This window comes from Tinamus guttatus, unplaced genomic scaffold (assembly GCF_059628265.1).
Source record: "Tinamus guttatus ecotype Peru unplaced genomic scaffold, ASM5962826v1 Tinamus_guttatus_pri_ptg000172l, whole genome shotgun sequence".
Classification (NCBI taxonomy): domain Eukaryota; kingdom Metazoa; phylum Chordata; class Aves; order Tinamiformes; family Tinamidae; genus Tinamus; species Tinamus guttatus.
The window spans coordinates 5,567,279-5,586,186 of record NW_028288706.1 but is presented as its reverse complement, the minus strand read 5'-3'; the positions used below and the strand labels follow the sequence as shown (position 1 = coordinate 5,586,186).

Below are 18,908 nucleotides of genomic sequence, written 5' to 3'. Positions count from 1 at the left end.
ATTGGTAACCATGAAATAAGTTTGCAATGAAAATCAAATTCCATAATGTGCATTATTACATTGCTTTGTTTTGTAGTAGGAACAAAATCTCTCTCTCTTGAAATATAAACTTAGCGAACCTTCTCATTTCTTTGGGGAGTCTAATGTGTATGTGAGCTAACAGTTGGAATCTTTTCTTGGTAGTTTCACGACTGGAGGAACGGGAATCAGAAATGAAGAAAGAATATAATGCTTTGCACCAACGTCACACAGAGGTAGGCTGTCATCTCTTTTTTTTTTTTTTTCCAAAAAAACTCTTAGCTCATATGTAAAATCATGTAAAAGAGTTGAGCTGTACAATACTAGTGATGACTGTAGCTTCTGAAATTTCTAAACAGTGTCCCACTACCTCATCTCCCATTGCCAGCTAGTCTAAAGGACACATTTTTTTCATTATTTTGGATACACTATTTTGTGAATCTTCTATTACAGTATCAAACTTTTGTCATTTTTGACTCTGTTTTCTGTCCGATTAATGCATTCACTTGTATCACTCGCTTAAAAAACAGCAAAGACAAGAATGCATGCAAAAAAAAGGGAATTGGAAATGGATGCTGGAGAAGATCAAGCGAAAACAGAAATGGAGTCTTTTCTGTTTGGCTCATGGATTTTTCCCTCTTCCCAGATGATCCAGACCTATGTGGAGCACATTGAACGATCCAAGATGCAGCAAGTTGGTGGAAATAATCAAACTGAGGGAAGTGTACCTGGGAGAAGGTAGGGCCATAACCTCTCCATGTTATATGCTATCCAGGCACTTTAAAGTTGAATGCACTTGTTTGAGAGCAAAAGAAACCAGAACCAGGGACACTTTCCTCTGGGCATGGATTGAAGTTGAAAGCTTATTTGTAATGACTTGTAGGTAAGTTTTTAAGGCTTGGTGAAGAGGAGCTTTGTGGTGTTACAAAGCTTAGGCTTTACCATGCTACTGTTATGAGCCTGTGGAAAAACAGTTTTTTATTTTCAGGGGGCATGTAAATAGCTTATAAAATAAATGGGGATGGCAGAGAGAATAGTTGTGTGTGTATGTCTTTATGTGTTTGCATGATAGAAGGCAACAAAACTGAAGTAATTAAGAGCAGTAGCTCATACTTAATTTCTCCTAATTCAAGGGAAGATTTCTGCAGTGTCAGTCATCTGATAGATCTCTTTATACCCAAGAAGGTGTCCCCTCCCGCCCATTTTCATAATGCTGAACCTGTAAGATTCAGGCTTTGCTTAAAGAATGGCAGCAGTAGGAAAGAACTTCACTGTGTAAAATCATCAGTTCTTACAGTCTTATATCAGATTTAAAGCAGAAAAGTTGCAATAGCATTGATTTCAGTACACATATTTGTGATTATTGTGCTTGAAGGAACCAGATGCTTTCTCTATGTTGCATTTATATACCAGTAATAATACCCATTAGGTGAGAAATAACAGAGGAGAAGTTCCAGAAATATTGGTTAGAGAAGTAATAAATCACGTAATACACAATATTAATCTACTGGGATCAAGCATGGTCTATTAAATGACTCAGCCATAAGAAAGATGTTCTCTGTGGGAATTTTCAGGCATGTCAAATTATTATTTGTGTTAATCATTACATGCTAATGATACCATTAACACTATTATGATGCATACTAGCCCAGAAAAATTTAAACTAAAACAGTAGTCCCTAGGGGAACAATATTGACTAAGTAATCTGCTGAAGGAAACTCTGTCTTTCTGCTCTCCTTGCATGATCTTTTTTAACTTTTTAAGTTTTTAACTTTTATATTGATCGGCCTCGATCAATATGGAAAGGTTTTGCACACTGGTTGCACGTAACCACAAGCCACGGGAGCTGTTGGTCTGAAAATATACAGATACAGTACCAGCAGCACAGGAATACTCAGAAGGGATGACCAGCTAACTACGTTCTCTCTGGCATCTTATAAAATATGTCTGACTGATCCTGGTTAATATCTCTGAACTTCACTTGGTTAATATCTGTGAACTTCATTCAAAAATAAATTTTTGGAGAGCATTAGGCTAAGAAAAGGAGGTATGACAGATTTTGCACTGGAGAGCATGGGAGAACACATGAAGTTGAAAATATTGGAAAAATAGGTAAGCAGAAAGTCATGTAGGTTTTTGAAGAGCAAGCAGTGGAATCTGAGAGAAATGGTGGAAAATAAAAGAGCACTGAGCAAAGTTTAGAGATGAAGGAGTAAAATTACTTGAAATTAAGAGTAAAAGTAGATAGAATAAAGGAAAAATAAACAAGAATATTGTAGTACCTTGCATTTAGTATTTAGGGCTGTGACACTTAAATACCAGAGTGTCAGTTGCCACCAAGGTAATGTAATTGAAAGGAATTTTCATGTCCTGAGATTAAAAAAAGGAAAAACAAAAACAAACAAACAAAAACAAAATACAAAACAAAAACCACCTCCAGAACTGAAGTCTTCTGTCTGCTGTGGCTTCCTTTCACTGGATTAGACCGCTGTGGATCAAGCTGCACCCAGGCTACCAAAGTTTTGGCTGTGTGTTGTAAATGAGAAAGAAGGGGAGAGAGAAGGCGACCCCCTGTGAAAGAGGCTCAGGGAGGAAGGGAGCAGCTGCAGCCATGTGTCTTCAGAAACGTTGGTAAATAGCCTGGGATTCTGGCCAGAGCCCCTGCAGCCCTGATATTCATCCTCTGACTAGCACATTGTTTTCTGCCAGAGAATCATGATTGAAATGGAAGGCAAGAGACCCTGTTAGATTAGGAATCGCATTCAATCCATCTCTCGTTCAATAGTGGTGACATACTTGTGCTCCCTAACTACAAGCAGTTCTCACTTGCAGTCCAGCACTGAGGCTCTGCGAAGATGCCTGTGCAGGAGTTGCTAGGCGCTCCATGACTGGGGGTGGACAGGACAGACTAGATCTTTCCAGGTGGGTGGGAAATGCCAGTTAGGTTGCAAGAAAAGCCTTGCTGATATCTGCATTTACAGCCTGCTGCTGTTTGTGTCTCGGTTAGGCATTGGGAGAGCTGTGAGCTTCAGAGCAGACATGACACAGCATGGCTTGAAGTAATATGCAAGTTCATTTTCCCATTTATTTAATTCTTAGAACCTCTCTATATAACAGCATATTACAGCAGCCCCACAGACATTCAATAGGCAGAAAAGTTTGAACAACATCACAGAAAAGGTAGAAACAGGGCAGAAAAAATCACAGATTTAAATGTTTTTTGCTCAACTCGGCGGCAGGCTGACTCACCTGGTTTTTCTCCTGCTTGTTTTCTGTTTTACGGTGGAGTTCTGAATCTGACCCATAAGGAATTGGGTCAGGAGGCTTGTGAATAGGTCTGGAGGAGCTCCTTTCTTAGCTACTTGTCCAAGGATTTCAAAGTTCTAGAATTGATCTGCTGCAAATGCCTCCTCTGCAGAGTTGTTTTTCAAAAATGAAAAACAGTTTTGCCTAAAAGTGAAACAACTAATGCATAATCCATGCTCGCTCTTTCTCATCTCTGTCAGGAAAAAATGCAGGTTTTGTCTTCTAAATTAGTGTCAATTTGCTATTTCATCACCGGTTGTAATAATTAGATACTTTTGTGACTCTGACCAGATCAACAACTCAGGGCTGGAACGTGCTGGTATCTCACAGAAAGATCCTGCCTTTACTCTGAATCAGTTAATATGATTTTTATGTTCTCATTTGTACACCTTCTTACAGAGTGTATGTAAAGAAAAAAGAAAACACAGTTATGTGCACATCAAGGGAGACTGTACCAGGGAATCACAGAACAGTTGATGTTGGAAGGGACCTTTAAAGACCATCTAGTCCAGTCCCCTTCCTCAGGCCAGGTCACCTACAGCAGGTTGCCCAGGTCTGTGTCCAGACGGCATTTTTCCTTCCAAAGGAGGAGACTGCACAATCTCTCTGGGCAACGTGGATATTAAATGGGCTCTAATGAGTTATCTTGCTCTTGTATTTTCTGCAAAATTGTATATACTAATCTCACAACAAACAGTGATTTAGAATAATAAAAATAATTATAAAATACAGCATTAGGTGTTTACCAGTTGCCTGGCCATTTCCTGATGGAAGATAATGATGAAGTCTGTATCCAAATGGATTGTCTAAAATATAAAAATATATAAAAACAAACAAAAACAAAAATTAAAAAGGGGCAATAGATAGATGGTAGTCTTTCTGGGCAAATGGAACAGGCCTGATGGGTACAGACTGTAAGATAAGACATGGTGTAAGAAGAAATAATAGCTTGTAGATTCTTGGAATGTAAGAGCAGGTATCATTCATAAAATCTCCTTTGTTTTGACGATCTTTCTTCTTTTTCCTCTCCCCTTGGTGGTCTGGGAATTTAGCCTGTTCCTAGAACCCAGGCTCATCCCTGTGTCACGACATTAATGGGATAAGAATGTTAGACTTCCTTCTCTTCCCGTGTCCCTCTGTAAATAAGAATATCTGTGGAAGTTCTACCACCATAAAATATAAACGTAATGCAGGCGAAAGGACATTCACCATGTTTTAAACGATGGCTCTTATATGTAACTGCCAAGTTTGGACTGCATGGTAGCATTTGATTTAAATGAGATTTCCCTTCCCTAAGTTTCTGCTAAGTTCAAATTAATTTTGGCTTCATGCTATGATTCAGCGAAGGTGAAGCACGCTGAAAAGCCTTCCTGGTCGTAGCTGCAAGACCACCGTTCTCCTGGGGCGAGGGGAAGATCATTCATCAGCAGTTGCTTCTCTGTGCTGGAGAAGTGGCACTTCCTTGTGGATTTAGCTGTGGCATACTGCTGTCTCCTGGGAGTGGAGGGGAAAAAAGAAAGGCTAGACATGTTACAGCTGTCAAAGTCCCTGACAAGGCTCTGACCTGAATTTGTATGAACAACCAGTGGGAAACAGGACTTTTTCCTTCATTTCAAGCTTTGTACTGTTCCTGTGTGTGTGTGTGTGTGCCTCTGTGTCTTGTATATTAGTACAAGCATTTCTGCTGGATGTGAGTTTCTGTGTCAACGTGCAGCCACGTGTGGATGAGCACCAGCCTTTGTGCATCGTGGGGCACTGATTTGTGTTCTGGGGAGAAAACGCATATGTTTCTCACAGCCTTCCTAAGACTCTGCATCCACTTGTTCATTTTCATCCCTAGATGTGCTTGGGTGCGTTTTGTGTGGTTATTCCCCATAGCTGCATATTTGCATAAGCCCACAAGTGCTCTGGGTGTATCTGTCACTTTGAGAAATGTTTATGCAAGAAATGTTGGGGGCTGCGGGTGTTTCTCGCCATCGGTGAGGGGTGGGGTGCGCCGTTCGGCACGCGGGAACGTGGGGCATGGATACACCGCGTCCGTCGGAGGGCTGCACGTTTGCATGACCTTTGCTCTCTAATGGTTGTTTTTTTGTCTCGCTTCTTGTGCAATTGCTGCTCTGTTTTGGCTGTTATGTTTGTCACTACAGTCATCGCCAGTCATGGAGGAAAAGGTAAATCCTATTGCTGCATCTTAATTTTGTTAATCTTCATTTTGGAGGTTGCAGTTGAGTGCTGGGAATGTGTTGCACCAGCCTGTTCACCTACCAGGATCCATGTTAGACTTGCTCATGGAGGTGACAGTTTGTCAGGCTGATGTAAGGGGAACCAACAAGCTGCTATGTCAGTAAGTCAGAAGAAGCTTGTGTGCTCAGAAGCAAAAGATACTGAATTTTAATCCCGAAACCAAATCAGTCCCGTGTGCTTGGTGTTTACATTTCCCATCCCTGAATGTTTAAAGGTCTTTTTTTTTCTTTAGGTTACCGTAAAGTGCAAAGCATCCGTGTGTTCTGAGCAGGACAGAGATGCATGCTGGCACTTCTGCCTCAGTCCTCTGTCCTAAGCCTAAAAAGAGAGCAGTTCTCATCTTCGAGTATTGGCAAACAAGCAGTTTGGTTATGTTTTATAAGCTTTAGGATGTAGCTGAAAAAGCATCTTGATCTCATGTTTGGCTGCTAGGCAGAACTAATCAACTGTTAAGAGCCTTTTACATGGGAAAGAATTTGGCTCACAAATTGAATATTTTCCGTAAGCGTACAGTGACTGTTAATTTTAAAAAGTAATCAGCATTTTTTAGGGCTTTCTTTTAAATGGAGAGGCTAAAAGAAAACAGTAATCCAAATCATACATGAATCTGCTTTTGAATCAGTTGAAAGGTGATTGTATCTACTCTGTAAACCAAAGTAGGCTTATTCAGGATGTGTGGGTGATTAGTGATCCTTTAAATTCATTTATGTGCTCCCTTGTAAGAAAACTTGTTGATTTTCTATGAAACTTCCACATATGAGCCTTCAGGATCTTCAGAAGATTTAATTGTGGATTCCAAATTTTCTTGCTGATCTACATGGGAAACACTTTTCTACCCTTTCTGCCTGTCACAGATGGGCCACAGTAAGCAATTATTCCTCCCTATGAACTACGCTGGCGTGTAAACAAAGTGCCTTGGGTCAGTGAGAAAATGAGGAGGGAATGGCTGGGTGCTTTGATATTTGTGCACAAACATTGTTGCTTCTATTCACACTCCACCTCTTCCTCTGCAAATGAGTGGTCCTTGCACCAGCCTCTGTGTTGGTGCTTTTGCACAGGTCTCGGGGTCTTAGGTTTTGTTGCAGTTGTTTTCATGCAAGGTCCCAAGAGGAGCAGTTGTAACAGGCACTTGGCGGGGTCTGAGGAGAAGTGATTTCTGCTTCCAGGAGCGATATCCCACAGGGTCAACATGGAGCCCTGCTTAGCAGGGGAATGCATCTGCATCTGAGAGGGGATTACTCCTGCCCTGTTCCTCCTGCATTGACTCCAACAAGCCCATCTGTGTAGTTTGCTTTTGAAGCCCCAATATGGATTGGTTAGGCAAATCTGTTCAGCTTTCACACAGCCAAACATGCCTTTTTTTTTTTTTTTTTTGCCTAGCAATTAGACCAGTACTGCTAATCGTTGAAGAAAGACACATTATGATCTAGTGTTGTTCATTCTTGTGTTCATACAGGGAGATTTTACCTCTTCCTGTACAGTAAGTGCGAATCTGAGCAAAGGGGGAATAGACACCTAAAAGAATTGATGAATTATCATTACTGAATCCATTTTGGGCACGTGTTGTCCTGAGGATCAGCTTGGTTTCTTGCTGGAGAGGTGCTGGAACCCAGCTGGGGAGGCTGCTGCGGGGCCCTGCAAAGTACCTGCAGGCTGGCTTGCCTGGCACAAAAACTAGGGCTGGTTTTGGCCTGCTGCTGCAGCCTTTTCTACTTCCACTACTTGCTCGAGATTTTCTCTCACTGGAATTTAATCTCAAAAGCTGTGCCAGCTGATCTTTCTCACAATCAAACGCAGAGATAGATAGTCACCTCCCTTTGCTAGAAAAAATGAGGTGTGAAGAAAACATCATTACAGACATCTGGGCATGTGACTGATGTGTTCATTTGTATGTTTATTTATATCCTGAATTTGAATGAATTGTTGATATGGAGAGATGATCAGAGAGTGTAATTGTTATTTTTCTTCCCTAAGTAATCTGATTAATGACTTTCTTCCTTAAGTAATCCAAAAGTCTGATTTCTGCTGTTGGGGCAAGCCATATTTGTGATATACAGGAATACCACGTAGGTGATGCTCACTTAAGCCTCTTTCGTGACTCTCTGATAAGGTCTCTGGGATCTGTGGCGAGTCCGAGGTGTCAGCTGCATGATATCCACTGAAGGGAGTTGTTTGCTTTGGCTTATTTTCCTATAATGCCTTCTGTTTCTCAGAGGACACAATGACTTAAATTGGCTCAGTGTCCCTTGCACTTTTTCATTCCCACAGAATCCTTTATCAACTGTGAGGCCAGTTGTGTCTGTTGTGGTCTCTTGGCCCTTTCCCCATTCTATAGGGTCTCCCCAGGAGATGTACAGCCCAAGCAGTAGGTACCATGGGACTAAAGGGAGGACACCATGGAAGCGTGGGTGTTCAGAGTCTGCACAGCTAGTGAGTGAGGGGCAGGAGTGCAATTCAGTTTCTGGTGACTGATATTTCAGATGAGCTAATGTGTGGTTTCTTTTCCATAAGAACCTTGTGAGTGGCTAACTGGTTGTTTTCCCTTCTCTCTGTTTTTCTGTTTAGCAGGAAGGAACGTCCTAACTCTTTGAACGTCTTCCCCCTCGCGGATGGAATGGTACGTGGGCAGATAGGGGCCAAGATCGTCCCAACACTGGACCACTGGCACCTGAGTGACCTCGGCCAGCTGCAGTCCAACTCCAGCTACAAGGTTTTCTAGACCATCACGGAGCAAGGGTTTCCCACTCTCCAGCTGTCAATAGCATCCCATGTTCTCATGAAAACAGAGACCAGTCTGTGTCCATAACCCTTTGCAGCCTCTCCCTCCTGGGGATCTGCTCTTTCTAGTAGCTGTGCTGTAGGTGGGAGGCCAGCAGTTTTCAGATCTGTAGTATGATAGGGGAGGGATCTAACAGCTCCTCATGCTTCCTGTCATCTTCTCACCTCAGTGTTTAATCTCCTTTACTTGGCTGGCCCCAAGTGGGAAGAGTATGTTGGGAGGCAGTTAGGGATATAGGAAGGAGAAATCCATTGCTTTTTATAGTTTACCTGGGAGAGGAAATGGTGGAACCTGTCCACCCCACTCTGTTTATAAGAGCAATGCTTCTGCACTTCAGCTGAGACCAGCCACTGAGTTGCATTTGCTCACCAGTGTTTGTTCTTTCCGGTTGACCACAGTTTTAGATTTACTGTCTTTAATAAGAAGAGGCCTTAATCTTACCCGAATATCCAAGTTTTACATTGCACTTCAGGTATTGCATTTTCTCACACATTTAGTTTGCTCTAAACCTGCATTTGTTATCTTCAACTCCCTGCCTTCTCCACTGAAGCTTGCCAGAAACCTCCCAGCATTGCACCTGCATTGAAGCAGCTGGATTGTCCTGCCTGTTGCTTGTGATGCTCTGCTCTATCTTTCAGAGACTATATTGAGCCTGAAAACCCAGATTTTGTACTCTTAGTTGACAGTTGCGTGCATTTTGTTCCCATTTTAGGCTATACATGCTGACTAATACTAATAATAATATACATGCAGATTAGAATCTTACCAAATTTCTGTCTTTGAGTGATGTTCCACAAATCCCTTGTGACAGCCCGTGGCACATGTACCCTTGCAGCATGTCCACCAATATCCCACAGAGCCTGGAAATGCTTCCAGGTCTGCTTTAGAAGTGTCTGGTAGAATATTCTGTCCCTAACTTGTTTTATGTAGAACATAAGTATTTCATATGTCGTGTATTAAAGCAACCTAAAAGGAGATTGTCTCTGTCTTGAAAAGTTACAAATCAATAATCCTGTAAATCTATTAAAATAGTAAAGAGACAGAGCACTAAAAAGAAAACAGAAAAGGTTATTATAGCTATTCTGCAGGTCTGCAGACTATGCTAATGACACTAAGGCCTGAGCGACTGTGCAGAAGGCACAGCACAAGAAATGCAGGCAAATTCCAAACGGTACACAGAACATGAAGCAGCAACCTCTCTTTTTTTATTTTTTTAAACTCTGCTTTTGGAAAGCAGCCAGTCAAAGTGCAGATCTTAGCACTGCATCAACCCTCTGCTCTTGCAAAAAGTTGAAAATCTAAAGGCATAATGTGGGCATAAGCAAGATCCTTGGATAGGATGGAGGCTGTTCTTGGAACCCAAAGGTTGCTCTAGTGTTGGAGGTGCACAGGTTTGGGAAAACTGAAACCCACCGCATCTCACAAAATGTCCTACACTAATTTCTGGAGTGCAGTTCCTGAAATTAGGGAATAGAAATGTCACAATGCACTGATGTAATCAAGAAATGGGAAATGAAGTTATATGATTAATATTTTCCTTGAAGGAAAGGTCTGTGCCAACACAGCTCTGCTCCAAGGACTTGCACAGCACCCAAGCGTTACAGAGACCGTGCTGCTGCTAGCTCTGGAGTTAATTTGTTTCTTGAAATCTCTAAGACGGTGCTTTACCGTATGGTGTAAACACACCCCAGAGCCCTCTGTTGCTAAGGCCTGTGTGGCAGGAGTTAGCTTTTAGAAGAGAGCTGGGAGCAAGCTGGGGATTGATCCATCTTCCACGGACTTGCTAAGATGTAGTTCTTTCAGCTGCATGGCTGCAGAGCTCTAAAAGCTTTTCAGTAAGTGTTGAGTGGTACTCAACAGTGATTCAGTATCCACATGCAGGAGAATGCGACAGGAATTCAGATAAATTAGAACCCATTCAGATAATGGGTTGCTAACTGGGTCTCTTTGTAATCTGGTGGTCATGATGCGGGACAAGACTCTCTCTCTGGTTCCTGGGGAGCATCGTGCTGAGGTTCTGGTGTGCTGCTCTGGGTAGATCTGGCAGGTTGTGCTGGGCTTGCTGTTGGTGCTTGTTAGAGAAAGTTGGAAACAGGACAGGCTAGCTAATAGGTGCAGTTGGAGTGCTTAGGCTCTGGAAAACTCCAGTGGATGGTGTATTATGGTGGTCTTTCTAAGAGGACAGAGCAAATGTATGAATAATTAAAGGACTTGATTAACTAACTTACTAGACATGCAATTTGGAATGGAGATTTTCCTCCTGCAAACTTCTTATGCACTCTCTGACTGAAATGCTGTTTCTTAAGTGTTTTGCATGGCTGAAATCTCAGCATTACTGCTGATGTGCTCCTCTTCTCTTCTTCAGCAGCTCTGATATTTCGCTGGCATTAACTGCATACACATAACTTGCCTTCCCAAACTGTGTATCCTGAATCTTCTGACTAGTTTTCCTTCTCCATGGGTTATATTCGTAGTTATTACCTTAAGTGTCCTTATGTATTTTTTGTTGTTTTGATTTCTGTCATTATATTATTTTATTTTTATATTTTATTTTTACATTTAGTTGTACCTTTATTTTTTGTAATGTTTTAGAGATGAAAATCCTTAACGTTTTTGTTTTTATGTACTATGCTTTCAGTGTTGTAACCATACACTTGTGGCTACTCATGGTGACATATGACTGCTATGAATGTTGGGCCTTTGCAATGCATTTTGGAGGTCACTACTACACATTTGATGTTTAGGAGGTTGACAGGTATGGCTGTAGGTAAGTGGTGGTTATGGAGAGTATTTTTGGGGTGAGCTATGGGTTATGGAGAACACTTCCTCGGCTATAGAGGAGAGCTGTGAACTTAGTGAAATAGTTACTATTAATGTAGCACTCAGGAAAATAGAAAGAAGATTCAGCAAAGTCTAGTAGAGCTTCTGGATAGCTAAGAGGAGTGCCTTGGTAGTATTTACAGTCTGAGAGTGGATTCCTCCAAAGCAGGCTAGTAGGTGTATGAAGGGCATTTTATAGGTAAACATAAAATCCACATGTATAATCAAAGGGTGAGTGTGAGATCAGAGTGATCACGTCACTGGTGCGTTCTGGGTGAGGGGAAGAGCGTCAGTCAGTAAGAGGTCACGGGTATGTTTCTGATACAAGTATTGCCCTACAGACACTGATGATGCAGCATTTCTGAATGACATCATCGCTCCTAAGAACACGGAATGACCCTGGGCCCAACTGAGGGTCTGTTTTACAGTGCAAAGATCCTCACAGACTGTGGTCATCCTACAGGCATAGAGAGGGTACAAGAACAGCTCTGAATTGCAAACAAGAGGAGTTTTGTTTGTGGGAAAGAGACTTTATAATTGCACTTTACACTTGGTACTCTTTGTCCCTTTGTAAATTAGAAAGCACAGTGGGTAAATTGCAGCTGAAGTAGCACAAGGCTTTTGTGGGTCATATTTGCTTCTGGTTTGGTATTTTTTTCTTTGCACCTTAGAAAAATAGTTCCTGGAACCTGCATATGAAGTAGAGGTGGGAAGTGTGGTTTTCACATGTAGCAGCCTACGTAAAATGTCCCCATCAGTTTTGATGCTAAAAATCAGCAAATGTGCAAGGAGATGATTTGAAAGTCCGTGCGGGAATGTGGGTGTTGTTTGGGCTGACAATCCGAGAACAATATGCCAAAAATGTGGATCATATTTAATGGCAATATAGTTTTAAGAATGATCTTTTTCACTGTAAAGGCACAGATACAGTGTAAGACCTTTGACTTCCATAGTGCAATGTACAACAGGATATTTTAAGATTATGCACACAGAAAACATTCTAATTAAAGGAGTATGTTAATAAGAGTCCAGGTTTACAAAAGATGGCTGCAAAGGGTTAAGTCACCATTTTTCAGTCTTCTCTCTCATCCCATTTTGATTTTTCGTTTTGTCTCATTATGAAGTTATTAGAACAACAGAATGAAACTTCCAAATTAGTGAAGTGAAACAGCATCACAGCTCCAAGGCTGGGAGGCGTGAAGCAGCCTCTGAACAGAAGCTTCCTATCAATTGTGCAAGAGAGGAGAGGCAAATAGTAAAGATTGTAGCTGGGTCTGCGTGTCCAGCTTCTGAATGTCACTGCGCCCAGTTGCAACTCATTATCACATATAACACTGAAAATTTATTTTGTCATCTCCCTGCAGGAACTAATTAGAGTGGGCTACATGAAGAACAGGAAGATCTCATTTGGGTTAGAGAGCGATTACTCCATTGGTTAGGAAGTTAATTACTGGACTTGTAGCAGTGCTGCTTTAAGTGACAAACAAGGGTCGCAGTGTTAAATGCTGACAGTCCTTAAAGCCTCCCTTGTTTTACAAGAGGTGGTATCCCAAGAAATGGGGCTGTCATGTCTGCAAATCTAAGACCCATTCATGCACATTTCATACTGGAAATCCATCTCATGTGTTAATTTGTAAACTTCTGATTTTTGAATTCTTGGGTCTTGTTTTCTGTCACTTTGAAGTCGGGAGATCATATCTGCTTCTGCTGTGTTGTCAAGCTGGATCCATGCCTGGCTGGCTTCTGCATAAAGTGATAGGTGGATATAGGTCTCCCATGTAGCAAACTCAGATCATCCCAGCCTTGTATCCACTTTGCTTCTGCAGTTTAGTGTCAAAAATACTTCTCTGTTCTTTCAAAGGGCTATCAGCCCAGTCGTTTAATGACTTATAGTAATGACAACATCCAGAACCTATAAAAGGCCAGTTCAGATCCTTTCCAAGCAGTGTCCATGTTGCCTTTCAGTCTTGGAAAACACTGGCCTGGCTTACTACAAGTACTAATACTTCCACTGTAGTCAGTGGGAATAGCAGGTGCTTTTCAGCGTTGATAAGACCATCTTCCTTGAGATACATGATGAGCAGATCACATGCTGTTGCTTCTGAAGACCAGTGCTAAGCAGTAGAGGAAGAGGGTATCAGTCCTTAAATAGGTAGAATTTGCTTGCTGAGTTCAGCACGAGAACTCACTGCTTCATTGTGGTTGCAGTGCCAAACATGACCAGTAAGCTCTGGACATTAGTTGGTGTGATGGATGAGACTCATTTGGCCATAATGCTTTAAGGCAGCCATAACCAACACATGGGAAATTAACTGAAATGTATAGCTCTCCTTTTCCCTTTCTGTTCTTCTCCCACCCTGGAATTGTCGTAGTGCCCCCAAGATGAAATGTCCGAATCTGGACAGTCCTCAGCAGCTGCCACACCGAGCACCACTGGAACCAAGTCCAACACTCCCACGTCATCTGTGCCCTCTGCTGCTGTCACCCCCCTGAATGAGAGCATCCAGCCTGTCAGTGAATACAATGGCACAGCCAAGAGCAATAAGAGGGCACGAGAAAAGCGGAACAGCCGGAACATGGAAGTCCAGGTCACGCAGGAGATGAGGAACGTCAGCATAGGTATGGAAACTGGATTTAATCACTAAAGTACTTAACTACACAGTGCTTGTGTCTGTCAGTTACAGGAAAAAAAAAAGGGGAACCTGAGGGGTAATCAGCTTCATAAGTATAGAATTTGAGGCAGGCTTTCTTAGAAAGATATACGAGGGTCAAGACGCTAAGTTAGTGAACTGTGTTATGGATAGACAATTTAAAAAAAAAAAAAAAAAAAAGCACAGTACTACAGTTAGTTCCTAGCTAGTTTCATGAGTATCAGGATGGGAATAGGTTATTCCCTATACTGCAGTTCAGTTCCCTGCGGTTGCACTCATCTGTGTCACAAAACCTCTTTCATGAACAGTTGAGTCCCATCTTAGTCTAAATGGGTTTTTGGAGAGCTATTTCTAGACCTCATCATTCTGATAGTTTTTAAAAAAACTTCCATTTAATTTCATGCCTGAATTTATTTGCAAGTATTTTATACCCTGTTGTTCATATGGAAAAACTATCAGTCAAATTAAATAGTTGTTTTCCCCTCTCTGTGTTTATCCCATACCCTGATGTATTTATAAGTAGCAATTACATCCTTCTTCCGTTGTATTTTTCAAAGCTAAATAAGCTGATTTCTTTACTCTGTTTCCAGCATAAGAAACTTCTGAAATCTTTAGAAGATACAGTTGTTAGTTTCCTCTACTTGCTGGAGTCCTCTAAGGATTTGAATTCATGATGTCTGCTAGGGAAATCAGGCACCTGTGCTCTGTGGTGTTTAGTATAGTTCTAGTAACGTAGGGTCTAAGCAGCCCCTAGCTTGTTTTGTATTTATGTTTGCAGCAGAAATGAGAAATGATCTGCTTCACAGGTCACTAACTTGCATACAAAAGGACTGTAAAACTAGCTGAAGATGATAAAGAAAGTCTGTGCAGGAAAACCTGATTGAGCCTTGGTCTCCAGGGTTGATGTCTGAACCAGAGGGTCATTTTTATCCTTGTAACACGGAGGAGGTTCCCTGGATCCCCTGCTGACTTTGAGTCACATTAAACCTATAAAACAGCATATAACATCTTGTGTTACAGCTTCTGGCTGAGAACTGCTGTGAGTTGAGTCCTTTTCTGTGTTTATACTAGCTGTCGAGGGGCTTCCTGATCAAAGAGCACAATCTGACAGATACCAATTATTTATAAAAGCATATGCTTTCTGCATAGCCAACTGCTAAATTGCTACGTGTTTTGTGATTTTGGCCAAGGCAGGTCAGCATAAGGATTAGTACTAGGTAAATTGAAGTTGGATGTCTTTGTGCTAGAGACCAGGATTTCTTTATAACAAGAATAATTGAAAACTAGATACACAGGTAAGGAAAATTGCTATAGTAGTTCCCAGTGATCATGGTTCCAGGATTTCCTTCAGAGGTAAGTTTGCCTGACAGTATTTCTCCATGGGGTTCAGAGATCTATAGTTCTTATGCCCTGTAAATAATTGTCCTTGCAGTCACTTTGACAGTTGCTGCTTTATGAGCTAGTTTACTATCAATAGCTTTCCTGGGCCAAAATCTGCTCTCTTATATAGGTGTGCAACTCTGAAGTCCTTGGACGGAGGGAAATTTGTATTTTTTTGGTTAAAGTATCTGGATCTGCTTAAGGTTGATAATTGTATCTTTTGTAAGTGCTCTGCATATTCAACCTTTCAGCTATTTCTCACATGTAATGTAGGATCAGATCTCCATGCTCTAGATAGACTTAGATAATTATAATTCAAATATCTATTTTGTGCATGAATAATTGTCTCAGTGATGCAAATGCCTAGGAGCAGAACCTGCAAAAAAAGGTACTCAATTGCATTTGCAGAAAAGCTTCTCAACTTGAAAAAGTAAAGAGAAGGAATGCTCTATAACTGAGGCTGAAAACCAGTGGGGTATAGATCTCTAGTTTGGCAATAGATACACATCAAGCTTTGTCTTCAAACAAGGCACTTGTTGCCAACTGGTGCATGATGCCAGCCTAAAACAACAAAATCACTCAAGTTGTCCGGGCCTTGCTTTATGTGTTTGGCTGCTAGGGCTGTTTAGAAAGGTCAAAAATTTCACATCTGACACAGTAAGGGGACGAATATAGTTTACAAATGAGTCTTTAATTCTTCAAGTATTTTATATTTGAACGCACCCCATGTTCATACAACTTCTGACAATAGGTGTTAATCTGGGCTTTTGAACAGTTTGGTAATGTTAGTAATACTTACAATGTGATAACTGTCAGTTCTTACTGTCTTTGAATATTGATTTCAGGCAATAGATTATACAAAAACAGAATAGATTTAATATATAGTATAATGCAGTTTCTCAGTGAATCCACTGCAATGGTTATCTAAACCACTTGTGAGTTTGAGAATTTGTGTTGGCAGATTATTTTAGTAAAATGACTCAGTACTGATTCATAATTTAAATAATTGCTGTGAAGAGGGTATAAAATTACTGTTTGGTCTTAGATCTTGGCCAAAGGTACTTTGCAAGTGAAGGGTTTTTATTGAGAGGCAGAAACTTAATTCTGAAGTTATTTAAATATATGCAGAATTTCTGACCATCACATTGTGCTGGCAATCCAACCCAGTGACCTTGAGTGCACCCATGTATCCCCCCATGGGGATTCACTTAAACTTATTTGTCTTCTGAGATGAATGCTCTGCAATTGTGAAGGCCATCTTCACAGAACTGGTGGCTTTGTAATTCCAGATGATCACCCCCCCCCCTTTTTTTTTCTCAACACTTTGCACATAATCTGTGAAGTTTTGAAGTCTTAATATTCAAAGCCCCACACGTCTTTTCTGGGAGCACCATCCCTTGAGAGTCCTGATCCTCTAGATCATATATGTATTGTCTTACCTAGGGATGGGAAGCAGCGATGAGTGGTCCGATGTTCAGGACATCATAGACTCTACCCCAGAGCTGGATATGTGTCAAGATCCCCGCTTGGAACGCACCGGGAACAGGTATCGGCAGCAATAGAAGATGCATTTTTTAGTTGTGAAGCAGTATAATGTGGTCATAATTTGGACGAGACTGTATTTGCAGTTAAGATGCTCTCAGAATGTATAGGATATATAGGCAATTTTTAGAATCAACAGCAGGAGGAATCTAGGTATCTGAGCCAGCTCTGTGTGTGGAAGATGGAAGTGTCTGATGAACTAAGCCTGATGATCAGTCTGAACCTGCTCAGAAAGGATTGGAGAACACAGAATAATCTGTGATGCAGCTAGAGAGTGAAAGCTACAGGGAAGAGAAACAAGCTTCCCCCTCTGTTACTGTGCTCTTTTCTGCTTGAGCTATTAGACAGCCTAGAAATACAAGATTTTTGATGGCGGAGAAGGGATGAAGATGTGGTAACATGCTCCCCTGTGGTAGGATTAAATAACATTTGATCTGCAAATTCCAAACTTCTCTTTGATTTACTTTTACTGAAATGTGTTTTACTGATACGTGAATATGGATTTGTACAGTGCATGTGAACTCACTCAAAGAAACATAACCTTTCAGGCTAATTTCACTTACAACTTGTGAAAGGAAAAAGAAAAGTCTTGTTGTTTGAATGCTTATCTGATTTTGTACTCTAGATGGGGCTATCTAGGCATGTGGGAATCATTGCACAGTCTTAAAAGTGAGACTTGAGAGCTTCTGTGAGTAGAAAGTTTTCTGTCAAATAGTAGTCAGAAATGATTACGATTTTGAAGGGCATCAGCTAGGTCAGCTTTTAAGTTGTGCATAAGTCCATTCAAATTCCTTGATGCAAAGAATAAAGTGTGTGTATGTTTTCTTAATACATTCACTGAGTTGAGCCCATGGTGCACAGGTATAAAGCTCTCAAGGTTTTAATTGCAATGGTCTGAGATGCTCAGCATTTCAGAGAGGAATGTTCTAGCTTAAATGCTGCCAAGTAACAAGAGTCCTTGCTTTTTTTTTTCTTCCAACAACAGCCCGACACAGGGGATTGTGAACAAAGCATTCGGCATCAACACAGACTCTCTGTATCATGAACTTTCCACAGCAGGGTCCGAGGTTATTGGGGATGTTGATGAAGGAGCAGATCTGCTAGGTAAAAAAAAAAAAAAAAATGCTAGAACTCTTCTGTTCTCTCTGGTGCAGTGAAAATTATGTGGAGTTTTTAGAAGTATTTAAATTCTCTCTTTTTTTTCAGAGCTTTGGATCTGTGTCCTTTTAAAGTGGCATGAAATTTGGGGCATGCTGTGACTGACATATGTACCAGCAGTACAGTAATAATGTGCTAAGAAATTAATTTAAATGTTTGGGTAGTGTTAATTTGGGTTGTCTTTATGTTCATAAGTTATTTTTGTGTAGGATCTCCTGCACAAATGCTTTAAAACTTGCTCCTTCCCCTTCCTCGCCCATGTTTTCTCCCCAGTAATTTGGCACAACAGCAGCTTCACTTAGGATAAAGATTTCATTTGATGTCTGCACTAACATAACTCCTTTTCCCAACTTTTGAAGTTTTAACAAACAATAGCTCCTTGTTTTCATACGGAGATGATATGGTCCAAATTGTGGCTTTTACCCTTTTATACCCTTTTATCTGAGAATATAATCACTTTCTAGGCTGATCTTGAAAAGAGCTTGTCTGTCATATCCAAAGTGTGGTTATATTCCACATTCTGACTAGGACTTTGAAGCAAACAGAGAAGCAACTTTGGTTTTAGTTGCAGTCCTTCCCTTACCACACCTTTTGGTGTTGGGCTCTGATTATGTAGACCATAATTCATAGCAGAATTTAAGCATGTTCTTTGTCCCGGTGAATGTTTTCCTGAATCAGGACAATATGAGTGAGGTTTGAATGCTCAGGCAATGCAGGCAGCTGATAGGTATCTACACAATTTTGAACTTTATCAACTTTGTTTGCTGCTCAATTTAAGGAGCCTTAGGGGACATGAGGACAAAGTGCCTTACATGCATCAAGTAGCAAGAGATCTCATTTGAAAGCATGGCTTTCCTTTCTGGTGATTACTGACATAACCGCTGCTTCTGGATTACCTCAAATTGGATCTGGAAAGACAGTTTTTACTGAAGAGCTTTTGGATATAAATTCAGAACAGAACCAGCTGAGTCATGATACAGAAGTGCAGCAGCTCATCTTGGCAAGACTTA

General features: G+C 41.0%; 1 protein-coding gene across 30 annotated transcripts in view; it reads left to right on the top strand.

The window, feature by feature from the left end:
- The window catches only part of MAPK8IP3 (mitogen-activated protein kinase 8 interacting protein 3), a 63,992-nt gene that overhangs the window by 18,224 nt on the left and 26,860 nt on the right, over positions 1 to 18,908 (top strand). For 12 of the 30 annotated variants that reach the window (XM_088523183.1, XM_088523169.1, XM_088523161.1 and 9 more), the window contains exons 3-9: positions 184 to 254; positions 665 to 756; positions 5,472 to 5,495; positions 8,134 to 8,278; positions 13,540 to 13,786; positions 16,642 to 16,744; positions 17,726 to 17,844. In XM_088523183.1, coding sequence (XP_088379309.1) covers positions 184 to 254; positions 665 to 756; positions 5,472 to 5,495; positions 8,134 to 8,278; positions 13,540 to 13,786; positions 16,642 to 16,744; positions 17,726 to 17,844 — 801 coding nt within the window. Of the gene's footprint in view, positions 1 to 183; positions 255 to 664; positions 757 to 5,471; positions 5,496 to 8,133; positions 8,279 to 10,545; positions 11,115 to 13,539; positions 13,787 to 16,641; positions 16,745 to 17,725; positions 17,845 to 18,908 lie in introns of those variants that run through there. The other 18 variants (XM_088523182.1, XM_088523180.1, XM_088523177.1 and 15 more) reach the window with 8 other exon arrangements.